The 21,427-nt window shown below is 58.2% G+C and overlaps 1 protein-coding gene and 1 long non-coding RNA gene across 10 annotated transcripts in view; both read right to left on the reverse strand.

Moving 5' to 3' along the window:
• EXD3 (exonuclease 3'-5' domain containing 3) overlaps positions 1–21,421 on the reverse strand; it is a 76,405-nt gene extending 54,984 nt beyond the window's left edge. For 4 of the 9 annotated variants that reach the window (XM_073806919.1, XM_033859191.2, XM_033859195.2 and 1 more), the window contains exons 1-2: positions 21,278–21,420; positions 6,446–6,541 (exon numbers count right to left, since the gene is read on the reverse strand). In XM_073806919.1, the coding sequence (XP_073663020.1) occupies positions 6,446–6,496 (51 nt within the window). In that variant the 5' untranslated portion in view covers positions 6,497–6,541; positions 21,278–21,420. Of the gene's footprint in view, positions 1–6,427; positions 6,542–21,277 lie in introns of all 9 variants that reach the window. The other 5 variants (XM_033859194.2, XM_033859187.2, XM_073806910.1 and 2 more) reach the window with 4 other exon arrangements.
• LOC117312740 (uncharacterized) lies at positions 2,890–6,418 on the reverse strand. The gene is made up of 2 exons (XR_004527215.1): positions 3,939–6,418; positions 2,890–2,923 (listed from the first exon to the last, which is right to left on the reverse strand). It is a non-coding gene; the product is annotated as an uncharacterized lncRNA (long non-coding RNA).
• Positions 21,422–21,427: the final 6 nt, after the last annotated feature.

Here is a 21,427-nt window from a genome sequence, read left to right on the forward strand (position 1 = left end):
TCAGAGTCAGGACCTGATCATCAGTGCACACGCTGGGGCAGGGGAGGCCACTAACAGACTCTCCCGGCCAAATCTGGGGGATCAGGAGCCCAGGTGGCTTCACCTGCGAACCTACCCAAGAATCAGGGGGACGACGGCAACCTGCTGGCTCCATGCAGGAGGCGGGACGGAGGGAAAGGCTGGGGACCTGAGCCACACCCTGGGGGACAGCCCCCGAGCACACGGGCTCAGGGACCCGGGAGAGACGCCCGTGTACACCACAGGAGGGTCCGTCCCAGAAAGCAAGGCTGGCTGGACAACTGAAGGTCCATCAGCCTGGTTCGCTAGTGAAATAAAGGACGGAAGTCACATGATGCTCTCAATAGATGCAGAACAAGCACCTCTTAAGGGAGAGTTCTAGTTATAATTTAAGAAATAACTCAGCAAACTAGAAGAGAAGGGACTTCCTTAGCCAGACAAAAGGCGCTTATAAAAAACCCTCAGCGAACACAGAACTCAATGCTGAGAGCTTTCCCCTAAGACGCAAACACCAGGACGCCCACTGCATTCGACGCCAGTGCAGAGCGGCAAGAAGGAAACATTAAGGCCACAGAACTTAGAAAGGAAAAAATAAAAGCATCAGCACTCTGACCAATAAACTCTGGTCCCTCCAGACGATGGAATATTATTCAGCACTAAAAAGACATGAGCCATCAAGCCATGAAAAGACAGGGAGGAAACTTAAATGCCAACTACTAAGTGAGAGAAGCCAATCGGAAAAGGCTGCAGACTACGTTCGTAGTATGATTCCAACTCTATGACGCTCTGGAAAAGGCAGAACTATGGGGTCAGTATGAAGATGAGGAGTTGCCGGGGGCTTGGGGGAGGGAGGATGAACAGGAGAGCATGGGGGGTTCAGGGCAGTGAAACTACTCCGTGAACCTTCAGTAGTAGGTAACATGTCACTCTGCATCGTCCAAACCCACAGAACGTACAACGCCAAGAGTGAGCCCCAAGGTAGACTACGGACTTTGGGTGATGATGGCGTGCCCAGGCAGGTCCCTCACTCGTCACAAGTGTCCCATCTGGTAGGGATGGTGATAACGGGGGAGGTGGTGCATGTGGGAGGGGCAGGGGTAGATGGGAAATCTCCACGTTCTTCTCCATTTTGCTGTGAACCGAAAACTGCTCTAAAAAATAAAGTCTCTAAAAATAAAAACAATACCCCAAAACGTCGTTACGCACTGAACAAATGATTCATTTTTTAGAAAGCAATGAAGAATCTAAAGACAAGTATTAGAATTACTCAATGGACTTATTTCAGCATGGATGGTGAACACAAGGACAGTATTAAGAAATCCATTGTTGGGGCTTCCCTGGTGGTCCACTGGTTAGGGCTCTGCACTTCCATTGCAGGGGCCCGGGTTCAATCCCTGGTTGGGGAACTAGGATCCCTCAAGCCACTTTGGTGCGGCCAAAAAAAAAAAAAGAAGTCCACTGTTCCCTCCATACTAGCGACAGACAGAAATGAACATTTAAAAAATATCAGGTACAGTAACATAAGAAATTTCAAATTTCTTGGGATAAATGTAACAAAAGAAGTTCATGCAAAAAATATAAAATGTCACTGAGAGGGGCTTCCCTGGTGGCTCAGTGGTTAAGAACCTGCCTGCCAGTGCAGGGGACACGGGTTCGAGCCCTGGTCTGGGAAGATCCCACATGCTGCGGAGCAACTAAGCCCGTGCGCCTAAACTACTGAGCCTGTGCTCTAGAACCTGCGAGCCACAACTGCTGAGCTCGTATGCCACAACTACTGAGCCCACAAGCCACAAGTACTGAGCCCACAAGCCACAACTACTGAAGCCCGCGCGCCTAGAGCCCGTGCTCCGTAACAAGAGAAGCCACCGCAATGAGAAGCCCGCACACCGCAACGAAGAGGAGCCCCTGCTCGCCGCAACTAGAGAAAGCCCGTGTGCAGCGACGAAGACCCAACACAGCCAAAAATAAATAAATTTAAAAAAAAACGTCACTGAGAACAAAATTAAAAGGCCTGATTCAGGACGGGCTATACCGTATAATCAGTAATATGCAAAGTTGTCAATTCTCCCCAAATTAATCAGCAGACCCCACACTCTAACCCAAACAGTAGCAGTGTGAGTGGGTGCGGGGGGACTATCTTAACAACCACAGGGAAACCACAGGACCGCCCCACCCAGGCCAGAGCCACAGGGGTTAAGGCTGAGCGTGTGGCCCAGGGAGGGGGGACTTGGAGCCGGAACTGGGCCTGCATGGGCCAGGGTGTGCGGCCAGGGTGGGAAACGGCATAACCTTATTGAAAACACTGGGATGTCACCCCCATCTCACACCTACAGAAAACCCACCAGGGGCTGTAGGTCTCACCGTGAAGACAGATCAACAGAGCCTCCGCAGGGCACCTGCACAATACCTCGATGACCTCGGGACACGGTTAAGTCAAGAATTCCTACCAAAAGAAAGGGCCTAGCAGGCGCCAGCCAGAGGTCTCCCTCTTCCCCACTGGGCTCTGCAGACCACGCCCAGTGCAAGGAAAGTCTGACACGGTCAGGCTGGGCCAGGCTGCTCTCTGTTCACGGCTCCCCCAGGCCCAGTGCCCTTTTGGGTCCAAGCCACAGGCCAGGCTGCACCCTCGGTCACTCACACCCTCGGCCTTCAAGCCGCTGCCCAAGCGCCGCTGACCCGCCGGCCTGGCCCCCTCACCTGACACTGCACGTGGGATGCTGTCTGTCCCCTCCCGATGCTGCCAGCTCCCGGCGGTGACCATGTTGGCCCTGTTCAAGGCCGTGGCCCAGGCCTTGAGGGACACTCTATAGTGACTGCTGGACGTGCCAAGGCCAGACTTGCACACGCAGACAAGGTCACCAGCTTCCGTGGCCATGGGCAGACACCCGGGAAGCCCAAGTTGGAGCTGGAGGGGCCCCGGGGCCGGTGTGAACGTGGGCCCGGGCCTGAGTGCAGCAGGCACCAAAGGCCGGCACAAGGAGGACTCATCGAGCACGGGGTGCCCGGCCCGGGGCCACCCTGCCAGCCGAGAGTGGGCCAGTCCCGCTCCCTCGACACAGGGATGCACCACAGGAGGCCGGGCTGAGCTAGGAGGGCGGGCACGGGGGCCTTCCGTACACAGCGTGGACATCAGCCGTGGCTGCAGCCTGGCCACCGCTGCCACCTCCCCAGCCTGGGCCCGGGACTGGGCCACCCTGATATCCTGGACCCGCTGGCCAGGGGTGGCCAGACGGCAGGTCAGGGGCGGCAGGGCAGGTGGCCTCTGGCCTGGTACCTGCCCCCTGACACCGCCCCAGGAGCACGTGGGTGAGGGCGGGCGGGCAGCAGTGTGTCCAGAGGACACTGAAGCTCAAGCTCAAGAATCAAACTTCGGGGCCTCCCCGGTGGCGCAGGGGTTAAGAATCCAATCCCAGTGCCGGGGACGCGGGTTCGAGCCCCGGTCCGGGAAGATCCCACATGCCGCGGAGCAGCTGAGCCCGGGCGCCACAACGACTGAGCCTGCGCTCTAGAGCCCGCGAGCCACAACTACGGAGCCCGCGTGCTGCTCCTACCGAAGCCTGTGCGCCTGGAGCCCGTGCTCCGCAACAAGAGAAGCCACCGCGATGAGAAGCCCGTGCACCACAGAGAAGAGCAACCCCCGCTCGCCGCAACTAGAGAAAGCCCGCACGCAGCAATGAAGACCCAGCGCAGCCAAAGATACACAAATAAATTAAAAAAAAAAAAAAAAAAGCACTGCTGAAGACAGAAGAATAGAGAGAAAGGCAACGGGCCCCAAACAAGTGGTTCATCTCTCAGGATCCCAGATTCTGTGGGTCAGGAATTTAGACGGGCTCCTCCCCAGGGCCTCAGGCACACACCCGAGCCCAGCTCCCAGGGCAAGGCCTCGGGAAGCACCACTCAAGGGCAGAAGCAGACCCCACCTTGTGGGAAGGCGTTGTGAGCCCCCAGTCCTGCCTGACACTGGGATGAGATGGCGTCAGATGCCTCTTTGGCCAACCATAAATGTCATGAAATCCAGTAAAAACAGCAACGGATTTCTGCAGAAGCAAGCAAGATATCCTGACGTCTACATGGAAAATAAACAAGAAACGAGAGAGAAGCAACGAGAGGTTTAGTCCTGCCGGATGCAGCAGGTCATAAAACCACCGCCACCAGATAGCGTGATGCAGCAGGTGAACAGAGCAGAAAGCCGGGGAGACTCCACCCGTGGGGAGCTCAGTGTTGCTGCGTGTCCCAGTGGTCCTCCAGGACGGACTGGACCCATTCCTCACCTCTCCCAGCAAAATAAATTCCACCGGGTCAAAGACTAACGAGGATCACAGCTAACGCCTCCACAGCCCACACGCAGGCAGTCTTTCATTCACAGATGGAGCTAAGCATAGGGCAACAACTATTTTTCTCAGGTAAGGAAACAGAAAGGTCACACAGTCAGGAAGGTGGGTGCTGTGTCGCCTGTTTTCACAGCCTCCCTCAGGTCACAGCCCAAGGATGGTTCCACAGCCCCAGGGGCTGGGGGGCCCCCCACCCCAGCCCTGACACAGGGAGGGCCAGGCCTGGAGGTTCCGGGTACTGCACGAGCCTGTGAGGGGTGGCGGGGCGGGGACGGGGCTTCCTGGAGGGTCGCGCCTGCCCCTCCCTCCATGCTGAGAAGTGATTCAGCTCTGTCTGCCTGACTTTCGAATTTCCCAAGGAAGGGGGATCCACTGCTGCCCGAGACCCTGGGACCTGCTGGACTTCAGCCCGCAGCTTTTCTGATTCAGGTACACTTGCTCATCCAAAGGCCACGATTTCAGGAGAAAACCAATTTTTGAGCCCAGCTGACTTCTCAGTTGGGGAATGTTTTCTTGTTCCCAGGAGAGGGGAGGACGGGAGGGAAGGGCCACAGGTCTTCCCCGGCCTGTCCCTTCCCCTCTTGCCCCCAGCATCAGGACAGGCGGGGGAGGGTGGCATCCAGATGGTCCAGGACAAGCCGAGGCCCTGGGGCCTCGGGTGTCAGAGTCCGGGGGCCACAGGTGAGGAGGGTCCTGCTCTTGGCAAAACCAGCAGAGGCGCCAGAAGCATCCTGGGGGAGGTACCCAGATCCTGGTGGAGAGATGCCCACTGAAGAGGGCTTCCCTGGCCTGCGGTCACTCACAGCAGGCCAGGGGCTGTGTCTGATCCCCAGTCCCAACAGGGTGGTGTCAGGTCCTGAAGACTCTGCACACTGGGGACAGGTGGGGAAAAGCACGGTCTGAAGGTCTGGGGAATCTTGAGCAGAAAACGAGCCCATTGTGGGCGGCTGAGGGTGCCTGGGCAGCCCCCCGGAGACTCTGCTTGGAGCAGGCTGTGTGCACCTGCGGAGGACCCCACAGGAGACGGGGGGCCGACTCCACAGCCTCTCAGGACCCTGGGGTGGGTGAGCAGAGGCTGGGAAGAGGCCCCAGGTTCCCCACCACCTGCAAGAAGGGGCAGCACTTTGCTTACTTACTGGGGGCTCTCCCTCCCACCCCTGTGCCCACCAGAGGTCCCCAGCCCGGTACAGGGACGGCCCCCCAGGATGCCAGGGGCCATCAGGGAGGGGCGCCCCACTCTCCAACCGGACACCCGATCCCAGCCTGGGAGGAGCCCCTCCTTCTCCAGCCTTGGTCTCCTCTTCCACGTCACCACCTGTCCTTGGTGGGGTGAGATCAGGCTTCACGTGGCCCCGCGTCTGCCCTGCCCACAACACTCACCAAACGCAGGAGACACTCAGAAAGAAAGCCTCCCGGAGCCCACAGACACCACCGCGAGGAGTTCGGGGCTCCCGGAGGAGAAACGGAAGGCAGAGCCTCCGCTCTCTTGGGGCCAGGGACCATGTGGGATCCCGGGGCTCCCAAGCTGGAAGCGCCAGTCTGGGGCCCTCACTCTTCAGACACCTCCCAGCCCCCCCGTCCTCTCTCCCTCTTGGCAGGACTGATAAGATGCCTTGTGTCCGCACTTGGTGTGGGGCGCAGAGCCAGGCTCCAGAGAGAACCCCGCCGTGCCCACCAGCCCCCTGCACCCAGCTTCACCCACACTTCAGTGTGGGCTCCCTGAAGTGTCCGTCCCGTCATGGCCAACCCTCGGTGTCAGACATGAAGCAAGTGGCCAGGAGGCGGTCCACTGCAGGACCACGAGGCCACATTTCCCAGGGCAAAGGGAGGTGCCCGCCCGCGGCCCTCAGGACAGGAAGGACGTGGCAGCAGCCACCTGCCTGCTCCCGTCCACACCTGAGGCCGCTCCACACGTCCCAGGCCCCTAGAAAGCCACATCGCCTGGACGCCTCCCACCTGGGGTCCCCGCCCGGTGCACACGCATGCACCTGTACACAGACCCCCCACACACCCACCCCATGCCCAGCCCTGACAAGTGCAGCCAGGCTGGACCTGGGCCGTGCGGGGTGCAGACTCACCCATGGGGACACACTCACCACCAGCTGGGTCACCAGCAGTGTCACCAGCAGCAGGCTCTCCGGCGGCATCTCCGGCAGGGTCTCCGGCGTCCATCCTCAGGGGAAGGCAGGGAGCTGCTCAAGGGACCAGTGGAGAGGGACAGTTAGGCTGCAGGTTCCACACAGAAGGGAACGGGCCCTGACAGGCAGCCACGCAGGGCCCACTTCTGTGCTTGGGGTCGGGGTGGGGGCTCAGGTGGCCTCGGCTTCCCCGGCTGGACCCAGGACACTCAGCACTAACCTCAGGGGTGGACCCACCATGAGGACCCCTGAGCCAGCCCACACGGGCACGCCCAGCTCCAAATCCTCCAGGCTGGCCACAAAGTGGTGCCACTCCCAGGCGGCCAACAGGGTCCTGCCAACGTGTATCTTATACAAGACGCTTTTCCACATTTACGGAGCTGGTCTCGTTTTTCCTCATTTGCGGTGGGACTTCTGTCACGGTGGCACACGGCGCCGCCTGTGTAAACGCGAGTCCCGGCACGGGCCTGGAGGGCAGGCCCTCGGGGCTCCCCCCCCAGCTCCACACGCTTTTGGCTATGCTTGAGGACATTTACAGCCACACTTCTCACTAGCACGCTGATACGGTTGCTTCCTGAGCGTCCCGTCTTACACCTGACTGACCAAGCTCAAGGTGAGAATTCACTGTCACGCCCCAGCCCCCCAAACCCCGACAGCCCCTGAAACAGCTCTCCGAGCGTCTTCTGCTGACACGCTATCTGCAGGAGACAGGAGCAGAGCAGGGCTGAGCTGGGTGAACTCCGGATACTTTCCTGCCTTGTTCAGTTTGCTCCAAACTTGTGCTCTGGCCATGCAGACTGACTGGTGTCGGGCCGGCCCTCCCACTGCAGACAACGTCCACCAGACACGTTTTAGGCGGCCGACTTCTGGACAATAGGCTGTGCACGACGGATGATGCCCAGGCTGGGGGGCCCAGGGATGGGCCGGCTCCCAGCTGGGGGCGACCTCCCAGCCAAGATCATGACCCGGAACCTGGTGAGCAGAGCATCCCTCCGGTGGAGGAGGAGGCCGCGCACCCGCGAGCCAGGGCACCAGCTGGAGGGGTCATTCAGGGCCAGAAGTGCAGGTGAGCAATGCAGGATCCCCAGGGCTCCCAGAGGCAGCTGTCCCCAGGCCGAGAGCTCGACAGGGGCACTAACAGTCAAGCAATGCTGCACACTCTGGGCTCCAGCCCAGCGACGGTGGCGAGTTAGCCCTGCCCCAGACCAACTCTGCCAAAATCTAAAACCAAGCCCCAATAAAATCCGTGGAACAGGGCTTCCCTGGTGGCACAGTGGTTAAGAATCTGCCTGCCGATGCAGGGAGCACGGGTTCGAGCCCTGCTCCGGGAAGATCCCACATGCCACGGAGCCAACTAAGCTCGTGTGCCACAACTACTGAGCCTGCGCGCCACAACTACTGAGCCCACGTGCCATAACTACTGAAACCTGCGCGCCTAAAGCCCGTGCTCCGCAACAAGAGAAGCCACCGCGATGAGAAGCCCGCGCACTGCAAGGAAGGGTAGCCCCCGCTCGCCGCAACTAGAGAAAGCTCCCGCGCAGCAACGAAGACCCAATGCAGCCAGTAAAAAAAAGAAATAAAAAAATCCACGGAACACTCTGCATGTTGAGTCCCACCAAGATAAAGATCCACCCTAACGAAATGTCAAGCCGTGCCCCCCAGTTCAAGGTAATCGGCTAGAAATGAACTGTTCGCTAGAACAAAGGCCAACATGCTTCAGCGGAAGGTAACAATCCAGTCTCCACAGTGTAACGTTTACAGTGTTCAGCACATAATATAAAAGTCACAAGACCTGCGAATAGGAGGAAAATATGACCCACGCTCAAGGGGAGAGAAATCCAGGACAGCACATGACGGAAAGCAACTCCAAGGCAGCTCACAGGTTGAATTTAGCAAAGACTTTAACACAACTCTTGTAACTGTGCAAAGAATGAGTGAAAAACATGTTCAAAAAGTTAAAGGGAAATATGGTCTTAAATGAGTAAACAGAGAGGTACAAACGGAAATTACATGAAACTACATAAGAGAACTAAATGGCAGTTCTCCAATAAAAAGTATAATAACTGAAACGCAAAACCCACTGATTGGGCTTGGCCGCAGACTGGAGACGGCAGATTACAGAGTCAGTGAGTCTGAAGACAGAGCAACGGAAATTATCCTATCTACAGAACGGGGGGAAAGATTAAAGAAAAAATAACGCGACCTCTTCCCTGCTGGATTTCCTGCAAGGCCATCATTAACAGGACTCTGACAGCACCCTAACACCTCCCCAGGATGTTCAGACAAGCCTGGAAGTCTGCCCTTGCTCCCAGAGACACCCCTTCTCGAGCCTCTGCCCGCCCGCCTCAATCCGGATGGCTGCTCTCTAGCCCGGCGGCACAGCTGCTGCGCTAGGACTCCCTCCCCATCTTCTCTCCTGGTGCATCCGGCATTTCCTGATTTGTAAGCCTTCATGTTTCTCAGTTTTCCTCCTGGTGCTAGAGGAACACATTCTCCACGAGTTTCGTGAGAAGAACTCAAGGGAGGGGCATTTGACCGGTCTTTGTTTGTCTGGAAATGTCTTCGCTGGGCACTAAGCCTCGGCTGGAAGGCTGGCTGTGCACGGGCTGCAGGTGAGAGGCCGTCCCCAGGTATGTGATGGTGACGGTCCTTCCAGCTGCTGACGTTGGTGCTGAGAGCTCTGAACCACCTGACGCCCGACCGTAGGTAGGACACTGCTCTTCTCCTCCTGGGGGACCTTCCCCTGACAGCATCCAGGTGTCAGCAGGACAGACGGATGGGGCAGGACCCCCTAGGCGTGCTCATGTCCTTCAGTCCTGGGAAACGTCCTCCTGGACGTCACTGTGGGTAACGGGCCTGGAAGACCAGTCTGTCTGTCTGTAGGGAAGGAATCCTCCCTTCCCCACCTAGGGTCTCAGTCCCCACCCACGCAGACCTCCCCAAGGCCCTGTTTCCAGCCTGGAGCCTCCCCGGCTCTGCAGCCAGGCTCTGCCAGCCCTCAGCCGTGGGCTCTGCTTTCCCAGCCTGCAAGACCCCTCTTCCCTCCTCTCTGCCTTCAAGCACTTTTGGTTTTCCTAATGTCTTTACTGTCATTTTAATGGACCTCGAGTGGGGCAGGTAATCCGGCCCCTGTGCACAGGCACCCCGCCCCTTGCCGGGACCTAACCCCAGATGGTCCTTCCCACCTCCCACCCCAAATCTGACCCAACCCCGGGGGGCCTGCCACTCCAGGAGGCTGTGTCTCTAAACAGAGACCCATCCCCACCGCACACCCTCTTTGGGTGGCCGGGGGGGCGCACCATCCTCCCAGCTGCCGAGTTCCCGCCAGGGAAGGGAGTGCAGCACCCCGAGCTGGTCTCTGGGCCCTTCTGCTGGCGGTGCTGTCCCAGGGCGCGTGACCGCAGCTGTCCCGTCCACACCGAGGCCCCAGCCAGGGCACTCCGCAGGGAGGAGCACTGTCCCTGCGTGCTTGTCCCGCACGAAGCAGAGGTGCCACTCACGCCCCTCACGGCCGCTGTCCCGCGAAGCCCGCCCGGTCACAGTCTCTGACGGGTCCAATGTCTGTCCCTCTTCTGCAGGCCCTTTGCTGGGGGTCCCAGAGCAGCAGTGGGCGCTGAGGGGTGGTCCAACTCCACGGCCCGCTGACGGGCCTCCGTGACCACACCCCGCCTCTCCGGGGCCCATCTGGCCAGGGCAGGGGGTGACCCTTGGGCCGGCGGAGGGTTCCCAACAGGGGGAGCTGCAAATGGCCCAGGCCCCGTGGGCCCCTCCCCGGGGAGGTGCCGGGAGCCCGGCCTGTTTCTTCCCCTGTCTTCCTGTGCTTCAGCCCAACAGTCAGGCCTCACCCAGGCCCAGTCCCCGTGGGGTCAGCTCACAGCATCACTGAGGCCTCAGCAAGGCTGAGCGCTCGTCCAGCTGGGCTGGCTCCACGGGGTCAACACCGTTGCTGGCCGCCTCTGGAGCCCCTGGCCATTCGCGGCACACAGCTGTGTCCAGATCCATCCACCCGCCAGCCAGCCCGCCAAGCAAGCAGCAAACCCCGGGCCAGCGAGCTCCCGGCGGGGCTGGGGCCTGCATCCCTACGCGAGGCCAGGGTAGGGGCCGGGGCTCTCCCGGGTGCAGCGTTCTGGCTCGGCACCCTTTCCCGTCTCCCACCCGAGAACACGGGGCCAAGCACCCACCTCCCACGCGAGGGGTTAAGAGCAATTGGGTTGTTTAAATAAACCCCAAAGGGCGCCGGGGGCTTCTGAAAGGGTCTCCTGCCCTCCTCGTTCCTCCCAGCACGGGGCGGCCCGAGGGACATTCCTCCTTGAGAAGGCGGAGGCTTTATTTCTGCGGGGTGAACGTCCTGCCCACCCCGCTGCGTCAGGCCCCCGCAGGAGGAGCCCCAGCCCAGCAGTGCGCCCACTCCCTGGCGGTCACGCTCTTTCCACCCGAGCCGCTCGGGTTGCTGTCCCTGAGCTCACCGCCCTGATGGCCTCCTTCCCGCTGCAGCCGTCCACTTTGCTGGTCAGCCCAGGAAGGGGGCAAATGGCCAGTGGCTCTTTCACGGGAGGGTGCTTTTCCCTAACCCTCTCCGTTAGGGGAGTCCCTGCTGCAGGCGGGCTTCCACCTCCCTGTTGGCACCACTCTCCCCCTTTCTCTCAGGGGCACAGTGGCCAGCGCCTGGCCACTCGGAGGCAGCTGATTGGCTGGGGCCTCAGGCCGGCCCCAGGTCAGGTGGACAGAGCCAGACCCTCCTTGGGAAAGGACTGAGGCCATCGAAACTCGGCTCTGGTCTGTCCCTCAGCCCTGGAATCTGAAATCAATCTACAACCAGCCACAGCAACTAAGCCCAATGTGCTTCTGAGATTGAAAACTGCTGACAACGACCAAGTTCAAGTTCACCCCACTGCAGACTTTAAAAATTGATCTCACTTTAAAATGAAAAAGTCTGCCTGGAGCCCAAATGGTCTTTAGCCGGAATCGTGGTGCTGGGTCTGCGGTGCGTGCCGAGGCGAACGGGCCTTCCCAGGGACAGGAGCTCCCGGAGGCCCCGCGGTGAGCGCCACCTGGCAGTTTTCAAACTTTCCTTAAATCAGAGTCACCAAATACAACTTGTTTAGCGTTGTGACTTTTGCTGAAAGGGGCTAAGCGGAGCCAAATCCCTGCAAGGAGCCCCGGCACACGACCAGATCTCCACTCACCCCAGAGGCTCCTGCTTCCCCAGCTCCACTCCCTACCTGAGCAGGAAGCCCCCAGCCCAGCAGCAAACCCACCTAGAAACAGACTCAAACCCAAGGAAGCGCGCAGGGGAGTTCCCAGAGAGACACACCTTGCAGGTCGGACTGCCTCCTCCTGAGAGCTGGGACCTACCTGGGAGCCTCCCGGGCGTCTACCAGAAGCCTACCTGTAAACCTACCTGGGCGTCTACCTGAGAGCTACCTGGGAACCTACCTGAGAGCTACCTGGGACCCTACCTGAGAGCTACTTAGCAACCTACCTAAGAGCCACCTGGGAGATGGCCTGGCCTGCTACAGGTTCTGGGGTGATCAGCGTCCCCAGATATGCCTGCCCCATGTCCACCTGTCTCCTGCTTGGCACACTGACCAACCTGGCCCAACGCAGATGCCTCCTGGATGCCACCCCTCAGCCAGGCCCAAGGGGATCCAGCAGGCCCAGTAGGGGAAAGAGGACACCTCAGCAGGGCCACCCTCCCAGGGATGCTGCCGCCTCCAGACAGAGTGCCCCCACGTCCACCACAGCCCAGCCCCACCGAGACGCAGAAGGGGAGTACAGAGTGGGTGCTCGTGGGCACGTCCCCCCACCCGGCCCGACTGTGCCCAGAGACCCCTCAGGTCCAAAGGAGGCCAAGCCAGGCAGGAGCCCAGCTTGGTCATGAGCTGGGCTGGGGGCACGTTCTTCAGGCCGGTCGCCCCTTCTCAAAGCAGCGTTGTGAGCGGGCGGGGCAGGGGCGGCAAAGCCTGAGACCCCGCGGGAGCCCAGAGGACGTGGGAAGGGCAGCGAGGAGTGGACGATTCACTGTTCCTGACCCGAAGCTGCCCTTCAAACAGCCCAGAAAGGAGAGCTGAAGGACCCCACAAAGAATCACATTGCTGGCCCAGGCCCGTGCCTCCCGTCCATCTGTCCATCTGCCCACCTGGCCCAGGAGAGCACAGAACACGATGCATTCTCTCAGCACCACGGGGAGTGACGGCGCGGCCTTTAGAGAGGTCAGCACAGCATTCTGGTTTGGGCGCCAGATCATGCTTCCTGTGTCATTTTTCTGTGTCGTTTTCCACAACTATGGGAGCGCTGGCTGCGTGTCCCCCCAGGTATGCCCTCTGCCCTCCATCGTGGGGCAGATGGGGTGGTGGAGGGTGATAAGGGCGGCCTCCCGGGCCCATTTCCCCACGTGCTGTAAGCGCAGAACGCACACGGGGTGACAGCAGAAAGGGTCTCAGTACTGACTTCCGTGTATCCAGTACGTGTCGCAATAGTAACATGTTGCGTATGCCAGGGTTAAATAAAATATACCACTAAAGTTAATTTCGCCTTTCTTTTTATAGAAAATTTAAAACCACACGTGTGGCTCACGTATTTCTGCTGGACACACTGGTCTTGACTGAGAAAAGCAGCTGACCACATAGGAGAGCGGCCCTGCAGGCGGCCGGACACCTCTCCACTGCAATCCCGGGCCCTCGGGGCAGGACGAGGGGACACCGGACCCCCAGCTGCCACTCCCCACAACAGCTACGGGGAGACGTACCCTGCTGCCCCCGGTCCCAAATGCAGAGACACCCAGGATCCCCAGAGACATGGGGGTGCAAAGCCTGGGCCCTGCAGATGTGGCCACTCAGGCCGCTTCAGTTAAATAACAGCGCTAACTTGAAAGCCATTCAAACTGAATTAAACTTTTGTGCGATCATCTCAGTGATCTTTTTAAAGCTTTATTGAGGTGTAATTCACATACCATGGAATTGAACCTTTTAAAGTATACAATTCAGTGTTCCTAGTATATTCAGGCATGTGTAACCATCACCCCTAATCCAGAGCCTGTCATCACCCCGAAAGATCGCCTATCCCCGCCAGCAGCCACCCACCCTGGCCCCCCGCCCTCCTGCACCCATGACCCTGCTCCTGTCCCTGTGGCTCTGCCTGTTCAGGACGCTTCGTGCACACGGAGCCGTAATGCACGTCCTTTCCTGTCTGGCTCCTTCCACTAAGCACGACATTTTCAAGGTTCATCCACACTGCGGCATCTCAGCTGGGTAACGTGCCACGGTGTGGACCCGGCCGCGGGCACGCCTGTGGGCAGGGAGCGCCGGGCCAGACGTGGCTGGTGTATAACTCTCGCGGAACCCGCGGACTCTTCCAGGGTAGCTGCCTCAGGACGCTACCCCCCACCCCCCCGAGTTCTTGCCAACACTGGTCGATCTCTTAGTCCCTCCATGCCAGAGGTGTGATTTTTAACTTCCTGATTTGGCTTAACGATTGTTCCTTTCTTTAAAAATTAAGGTTGCCAACTTTAAACACCAAGGGTCACTGCGATGGTGTCAAACTGAGTCGAGTTACTCCTGCAGCACAAAGGAACCAGCCCTGGGAGTCTCGGCCAGAAGGCTCTTCGGGCCCCGTTCTCACCGGGTGCCAGACTGCAGTGGGGGCCGGGGGTAGAGGTCAGGGGTCACCGCCATTCGGGTGGGCTTTCCTGCTCCCTGCCTGCTCTGACTGAGGGCCTCCTGACGACCAAAAACGAGGCAGAAATCGGAGGAATGACGAATGGCTACTTAAAAACCACATTTTACATTAAATATTCAATGTCACGGGGACAAATCCTTCCAGTGTGTCACGAAGCTGTGTGTCACCAAAGCGGCCACGTCGGGACAAAGGCCCGTGGGCCTCAACCCACTCGGCACCGGGGGGCACCTGCCAGTCCTCTGGGTTTTCTCTTTTACTTTTTGCGTTTTCTAAGTATTATACAATGAACACACTCCGCTTTGTATTCATGAAAAAGGAAATCAAACCACAGATGTTATTCTTAAAAGTTAAAATAAACTATATGGAATCTTAAGTTACAGGGGATGCCAGCCACCCGCCCACCCGGATGCCCGGGGTCTGCGCTGCAGAGCCGGCCGCTGTGTCGCTGGCTGTCCGCGACCACCAGACACACGTGCTGTCTCAGGCGGCGGCCAGTGGTCCTGACTCAGGGTCCTGGGGCTGCAGCCAGGACTGGTGGGGAGCCCGGGGGCCCACGTCCCAGACGGCGGGAACTTCTGAGCCCATCTGCTCTCTGCTCATCGCCTGCTCCAGTCTCCTGCTTCCCCCAGGCCCGTTCTGATAGGAGGCCTTGATTTCTTGAGGAGGTTTTCACATTTATTACCATAACATCAGGGCGTTCGGTGTAAATCTTGTTTACGTGTGTGCTTCTCACCTTTCATGAACGTTCAGCGAGTTTTTACTTCTCTTTTGTTTTCCCTTAATTAGTTTTATCAAAAGTTTAGTTCATTGGTCTTTTCAAAGAACTAGATTTTGGGGAATTCCCTGGCGGTCCAGTGGTTAGGACTCGTTGCTTTCACTGCCGAGGGCCTGGGATGGATCCTTGGTCAGGGAACTAAGATCCCACAAGCCGCTCGGTGTGGCCAGAACAAAACAAAACGAAAACAAAAACACAAAGAACTGGTTTTTGGTTTTGTACCTCCTGATTTAATTATTTAATTAAGCTTTCTCCTTTTTTTTGAGTTATATACATATTTTTTCAGATTCTTTTCTATTACAGGTTATCGTAAGAGATTGACTATAGTTCCCTGTGCTATACAGTAGGGCCTTGTTGGTTATCTATCTTAAATACAGTAGCGTGTATATGTTAATCCGAAACCCCTAATTTATCCCTCCCCCCACCTTCCCCCTTTGGTAAACACAAGCTTGTTTTCTGTGTCTGTGAGTCTGTTTCTGTTTTGTAAGTTCATTTGCATCCTTCAGATTCCACATATAAGTGAGACCACATGATACTTGCCTTTCTGCCTGACTTACTTCACTTTGCGTGATCATCTCTAGGTCCATCCATGTTGCTGCAAATGGCATGATTTCCTTCCAAGCTTTTCTCTTTATTAACTCCCTCTACTGCCTTTTGTTTCTTGGTTTTGACTTCGGGGGCACGGTTTCCTTCCCCACTGCAGACGAATGCCTTCTGGTTAAACGCAGGCTTCTTGGACCTGCCTTTTGTCGTGATAGCCCAGACGTCCCTCTTCCCTCCGGCCGGCCCTCCTTCCTTGGGAGGTGGAAGCCCCCGGACTGGCCCTCATCCCTGGGGTTTGGGAGCCGCAGCGCTCGCTGGCTCCGGCGATTACTCCACGCGATGAGCTCTCCTTCACAAGCTCTGGTTCTGTATTACCGGCTTGTTGCTGCCGGTCTGCTCGAAGTTTCTAGCGTCTGGCTTCCCCTTGCTCAGGGACAGGCCCCGGCCTGCAGGGTAGCCGGCCCGGGGCAGGACGCCGTGGGCCGTGCGGGGGGCTGCGAGTGGACATTAGCTCAGGGACCAGCAGCACAGTCTCTGGTCTGAAAGCGCAGGGGGTCCCCGTCCGCGAAAGCAGAGACGGGTGCCCAGGTGCTTCCAGGTCCGATGCACCCAGACAGCCAGCCCCCCGTAGGATGCAGCCCTTCGCCACGGGCCCCTACAGGACAGAACTGAAAGTCTCCTGTTTTATTTACATTCTCCTTTCAACTCTGACCCTCCAGGGAGATTCACCTGGAGCCAGTTGCTGTGTGCGTGGCTTCCCTGGAGTGTGGGCTGCCCTGGCTGGAGGGGCCGCCCTTCCTTGTCATTCGCACTTTTCTTCTTTAAGCCCTCTTGGCGGGGGCGGGGGCAGGGTCCTCGGCAAATGTGTTCACGTTGGCAGCCTGTAAACACCTGAAGCGGCGGGTCTGATGACCCACCCAGTGCCCCGGCTGAGCCCCGGGGAGAAGCGTGATCACCGAGCTCTGAGCTGGGAGGCTCTCCGCGGCCTTGTGCGATGGACACAGCCCGGGGGGACCCAGACCCACACGGCTGGCCTCGACACCAGGCGCCCCTGTCGCATCTGAGCCTGTCTCTATTTCCTGAGGGAAAATCTCACGTGGCGCTTTGTTTTTTCTTGGAAGTGCCCGTTGTTTAAAAAGAAGGCAAAAACTCTGTACTGGGCGGAAACCAGTTCCCAAGTACCCAGCTCCCGCCCATCTGATTGACATCTGTGCCCCAGAACCAACCAGTTACTGAACTCTTCTGGCCACTGAGGCTTGTCCTCACTCAGGACACGCCCCTGTGCCGGCCTCTACTGATTTACGAATGACGGGATCCTACCAATCTCAGCAGCCCCACCCCCACGGAGGAGGATCCTGGGAAATTCTCACCTGCGGCAGCGGCCAGTGTCCTGACCAAGGCTGGCTTGGGGCTCTCTGGGCCACAGCCGCCCCAGGCACCTCCACAGCTACTGGGGAATAGAGTTTATTTATTTATATTTTTGGCCACATGGGGTCTTCCTTGTGGCACGCAGGCTTCTCTCTAGTTGTGGCGTGTGGGTTTTCTCTCTCTAGTTGTGGTCTGTGGACTCTGTAGTTGTGGCCGTACAAGCTCAGTAGTTGTGGTGCACGGGCTCAGTAGTTGTGGCGCACGGGCTTAGTTGCTCCACAGAACGTGGGCTCTTAGTTCCCCCACCAGGGCTCGAACCTGTGTCCCCTGTATTGGAAGGCGGATTCTTTACCACTGGACCACCGGGGAAGTCCCCTGGGGAATAGATTTTAGCTCAGATACAAGGAAGTTTTTCTAAACAACCTCTAAAGTATTGAATTTTAGAGCTGGAAGAATCTTAGAGGCCATTTAATCACTCCAATTTTCAGGCTATCTGTAAAATAGAAAAACTTGTAATTGAAATCTTCTTAAGGATTTTTAAAAACTAAACATTTTATTTTGAGATAACTGTAGATATACATATACTTGTAAGAAATAATAATAGATGTCCCATATACCCATACACATATACCCCAAATCACAACCAGGACCTTGTGTTGCTTCAGTGGAAAACCAGAACGCTCCAGCCCCATGGAGCCCTCCTGTTGCCCTTTCACAGCTGCCCCAAGTCGCTGATCTGATCTCCATTCACATCATTTGTCATTTCAAGCAAGTTGCAGAGAGGGAGCCACACAGTCTGGCCTTCCCAGGTCTGTGTTCACTCGGCACACTCCCTGAGATGCACACAAGTTGCTGTGTGTGCCCAGGGCTCACCCTTGTTGCTGAGGGGGCTCCCTCGGTGTGGACGCAGTCTGTTTGACCAGCGCCCCCTGAAGGGCATCTAGGCTGTTTCCAGTTTTGGGCTATTAGGAGCAGAGCCGCAATAGTAATCCGTGTACACTGGTGGGCACAGGGATGGTACTTTTTTCATCTTTTTATTATGGAAATAGAAAAGCTGAAGAGTAGTGGGCACACAGAACACCCAGAGAGTAATTCAAACAACGGGACCCCGGGTGGTGAGTGCACAGAGGCAGGGCCGGCCAGGCACCGACAGGCGGACGAGCCACAAGGAAGCCACCAGAAACCCTGACAAGTGCTTGGGTGGAACCCTGGTGGGAAGGCTCCTGGAGCAGGATTCAGAGTAAAAAGCACGATGGGAAAACAGTCAAAAAGCTACACACGGTGACCACCCGACCCGGCTCCCAAGAGAATGGAAAACACATGGCCACACAAACACGTGCACACAAGTGTGAGTCACAAGAGCCAAACACTGGAAGCAAAACCCTAATGCCCACCAGTGGACCAACAGAATCGGTCCATCCACACAACAGCATGTGATTCTGCCTTAAAAGGACTGAAGGACTGCCACACGCTACAACGTGAACGATCCTCCAAACCGTGCTGCCGAGGGAGAGAAGCCAGACACGGATCAAACGCTTTATGACTCCACTGATATGAACTGTCCAAAAGGGGCAAATCCACAGACTGGACCACCGGTTGCCCGGGGCTGGGGGAGGCGTGACAGGGAGTGACTGCAGTGGGGACGAGCTAGTGGTGATGGCCGCACAACTCTGTCAGTGTGACAAAAACACTGAACCGTACACTTTAAAAATGAACTTTATGATATGTGAATCATACCGAAGTTTCTAAAAAGCACCCAGCAAAGGTAACAGAGACGCTGAGTACTGGCAATCCTTTCAAGGAGTCTTGCTGCAAAGGGGAACAAAGAAATGGTGTGGGCGCAGGAGGGGAGTGTTTTGTTCGAGATGCAAAGACAAACATCTGTTTCCAGGGGGGAAATGATACCTAGAGGGAGCACCCCAGGAAGATACGTGGGGATGAGGAGGGGGCAGCGCCAGGCCCAGGTGGGCCCCGCGGGAGCGGGCGCGTTCCCAGGGAGGAGGCGGGGACCCACTTCCAGCTGCCGCTTTTCCTCCGGGAGCCAGGGGGGTCCTGGGCTGGGAGGCAGGATGGGGCAGAGGTGAGGAGAGGATGAGGAAGGAGCTGGGCCGGGGGAGGAGCAAGTGCCCGCACGGGGCCCGCGTGACCCCCCCTGAGGCTCACGGTCAAGGGGGACAGAGACCAGTCGGAGGCCAAGCTCCTCCAGCCCCGACAAAGGGACCGGGGACCAGAGGCCCCCGGTGGGTGGGGCTCGTCAGGGGGAGGGCGTGAGCTGCAAGGACGGACCGGGTGGGGGTGAGGGCTGCAGCGACGGCGAGCCCCAGGTGGGCCGGTGGGAGGGGGCAGCTGAGCTCAGGGACCCTCTGGGGCTGCGAGGGAGGCGGGAATCCTGAGGCTGGACCGGGCAGGGCTGCGGGGAGGCTGGGGGGTGGGAGGTCTGGTCAGAGGAAGGGAGCGTCCACACGGGAATTCGGGGAGGAGGGAGCATGTGTGTGGTGCGGGCCCCGCCCACCTCCAGGCCAGCAGTTTGGGAACCTCAGAGCCCACACTGGTGAGGAAGCAGGGTCCTCGGGGGCACAGCGGCCCAGGACACCTTTTGAGCATTTCTCAAGCATCATGGCAGGCCCTTCTCACAGCAGCCCTGCTGGGTCGTCCTCATCATCCCTGGTCCTCAGGTAAGGAAGCCTGCACAGGTAAGGCACAGGGAGCTGGCCCAGGGCCACACAGGGAGGAGACTCACACAGCCATAACTGAGCAGAGTCACAGGCCCAACTGAGGAAGGAGGAGTCCAGCGTCAGAGGCAGTTGGGTCTCTGTGTTACTGCTGGGCTCCGGGCTCTGACATCTCCCGAGACACAAGCCTCCCCTGGACCCTGGAGGGTGCTCTCCTGAGTACGGAAAAGGGCAGAGCCCATCTACGGGAGTGTTTCTAGGGTTGGGTGCTGTGACGGTTAATTTTATGTGTCAACGCGACAAGGCCATGGTGCCCAGATATTTGGTCAAGTACAGTCACATGTTGCTGTGAAAGTATTTTTCAGATGAAATTAACCTTGAAGTCAGTAGACAAAACAACACTGGTAAAGCAGAGACTCTCCATGATGTGGGTGGGCCTTGTCCAATCAGTTGACGGCCTTAAGAGAAAAGACTGAGGTCCCCTGAGGAACAGGGATGTCTGCCTCTAGACTCCTCCCTGGGTCTCCAGCCTGTCACCGCCCGCGCCCACCCCCGGGCTGAGAATTCTGGACTTGCCAGCTCCCACAAGTGCGTGACCTAATTCCTTAAAAAACAATCACTCTCTCTGAAAAAACCTAACACAGGTGCTAAGATCATGGCAGCAAATAAGACATAAATAGGGGTGTCCGTGGGGCGTGTGCTGAGAAGGGAGAGGTCCAGGCACCTGTAGGGGTCCCCCGACTTTAAGGAGCGGCTCCCGGCCTCTCCTGGGGATGGAGCCCCAGGACCCTGTGGGCAGGCACCACCTCGCTCCACCTGCAGGGGCACCGTCTCTAGAGGCTTCTTCTTTCTCCGTGAAGGAGGAAGGGGGACCTTCTGGTGTTCACGGTGTGAAACTGAATGAAGGGAATCCTCATTAAAATGGAGTCGGGAAGGCTGGAAGGGGGAGCTCTCACACACCACCACTCATCGTGTCTGCAGACCCCAAACAGGCAGACATGTACCTCACATGGACCCAGAGGAAAGAGGAGGTTTTCTCCCCGCCGGCAGCAGCCCAGCCAATGGGAAGCGTCGCCACCCTGAACCCCGTTTCCTCCAATGGGCTCTCCTTGCAAGCGGCCCCTCCCAACTTCCTCCTTTTTCTCTGTCAAGTAACATTCCTCTCCTTTATTAGCTGGTCTTGCCTATAGTTTTCGCTGTAGCCCTCTTGTCCTGAGTTGCAATTCTCTGCTGTTCCTGAATAAACCCATTTTGCTGATAAAATAACTGGCTGTTTTATCTTTAATGTCAACCAGAGACTTGGGGGGGCGGGGTACACAGGGGCTCTATGCTTGGCGTCCAGGGTCTCCCGGGCCGCACCACGTGGGGCCCACCTGCCCACACAGGGGCAGCGCCAGCCACGGGAGGTGGGGGCTGGACCAGTCCTGCCGGCTGAGGGAACGACGGAGAGTGGAAGGGTCTCCCTGGGCGGAAGGACGCCCTGACGGACGTCCCCAGAGGGTCGCTGGGGAGGACCACGACTTGCTTCCTCACGTGAGCCTCGGGCCTACCCTCCGGCTCCGACCCAGGGTCCTAGACTGGCTATGCCCAGCCAGGGTGACCCACCCCCGGAGCCCTCCCAGCTGTGCCCATGCCCAGCACCGGCCGCGGGCGCGGGAGGCCCCAGGGGCACCAATTGTGGCCAGTGCACGGCCCAGGACGTGCTCCACAGCCCCCGCCCCTCGCACGCTCGGCCCGCGCCCCGGGGTCGCTTACCTGAGTCAGCGGGGTCCTCCCGGAACCTTGGCCCGGCCGCGGCCACGGCGTCAGCAGCGGGCCCGGACGGCTTTCCCCAGCGCACCAAGGCCGACGAGGCCTGGCGAGCTGTGCGCGGCGGGCCGGGAAGCGCGAGCAGGAGGACCTCCA

The sequence above is a fragment of the Tursiops truncatus genome, chromosome 6 (genome assembly GCF_011762595.2).
Source record: "Tursiops truncatus isolate mTurTru1 chromosome 6, mTurTru1.mat.Y, whole genome shotgun sequence".
Lineage (NCBI taxonomy): Eukaryota > Metazoa > Chordata > Mammalia > Artiodactyla > Delphinidae > Tursiops > Tursiops truncatus.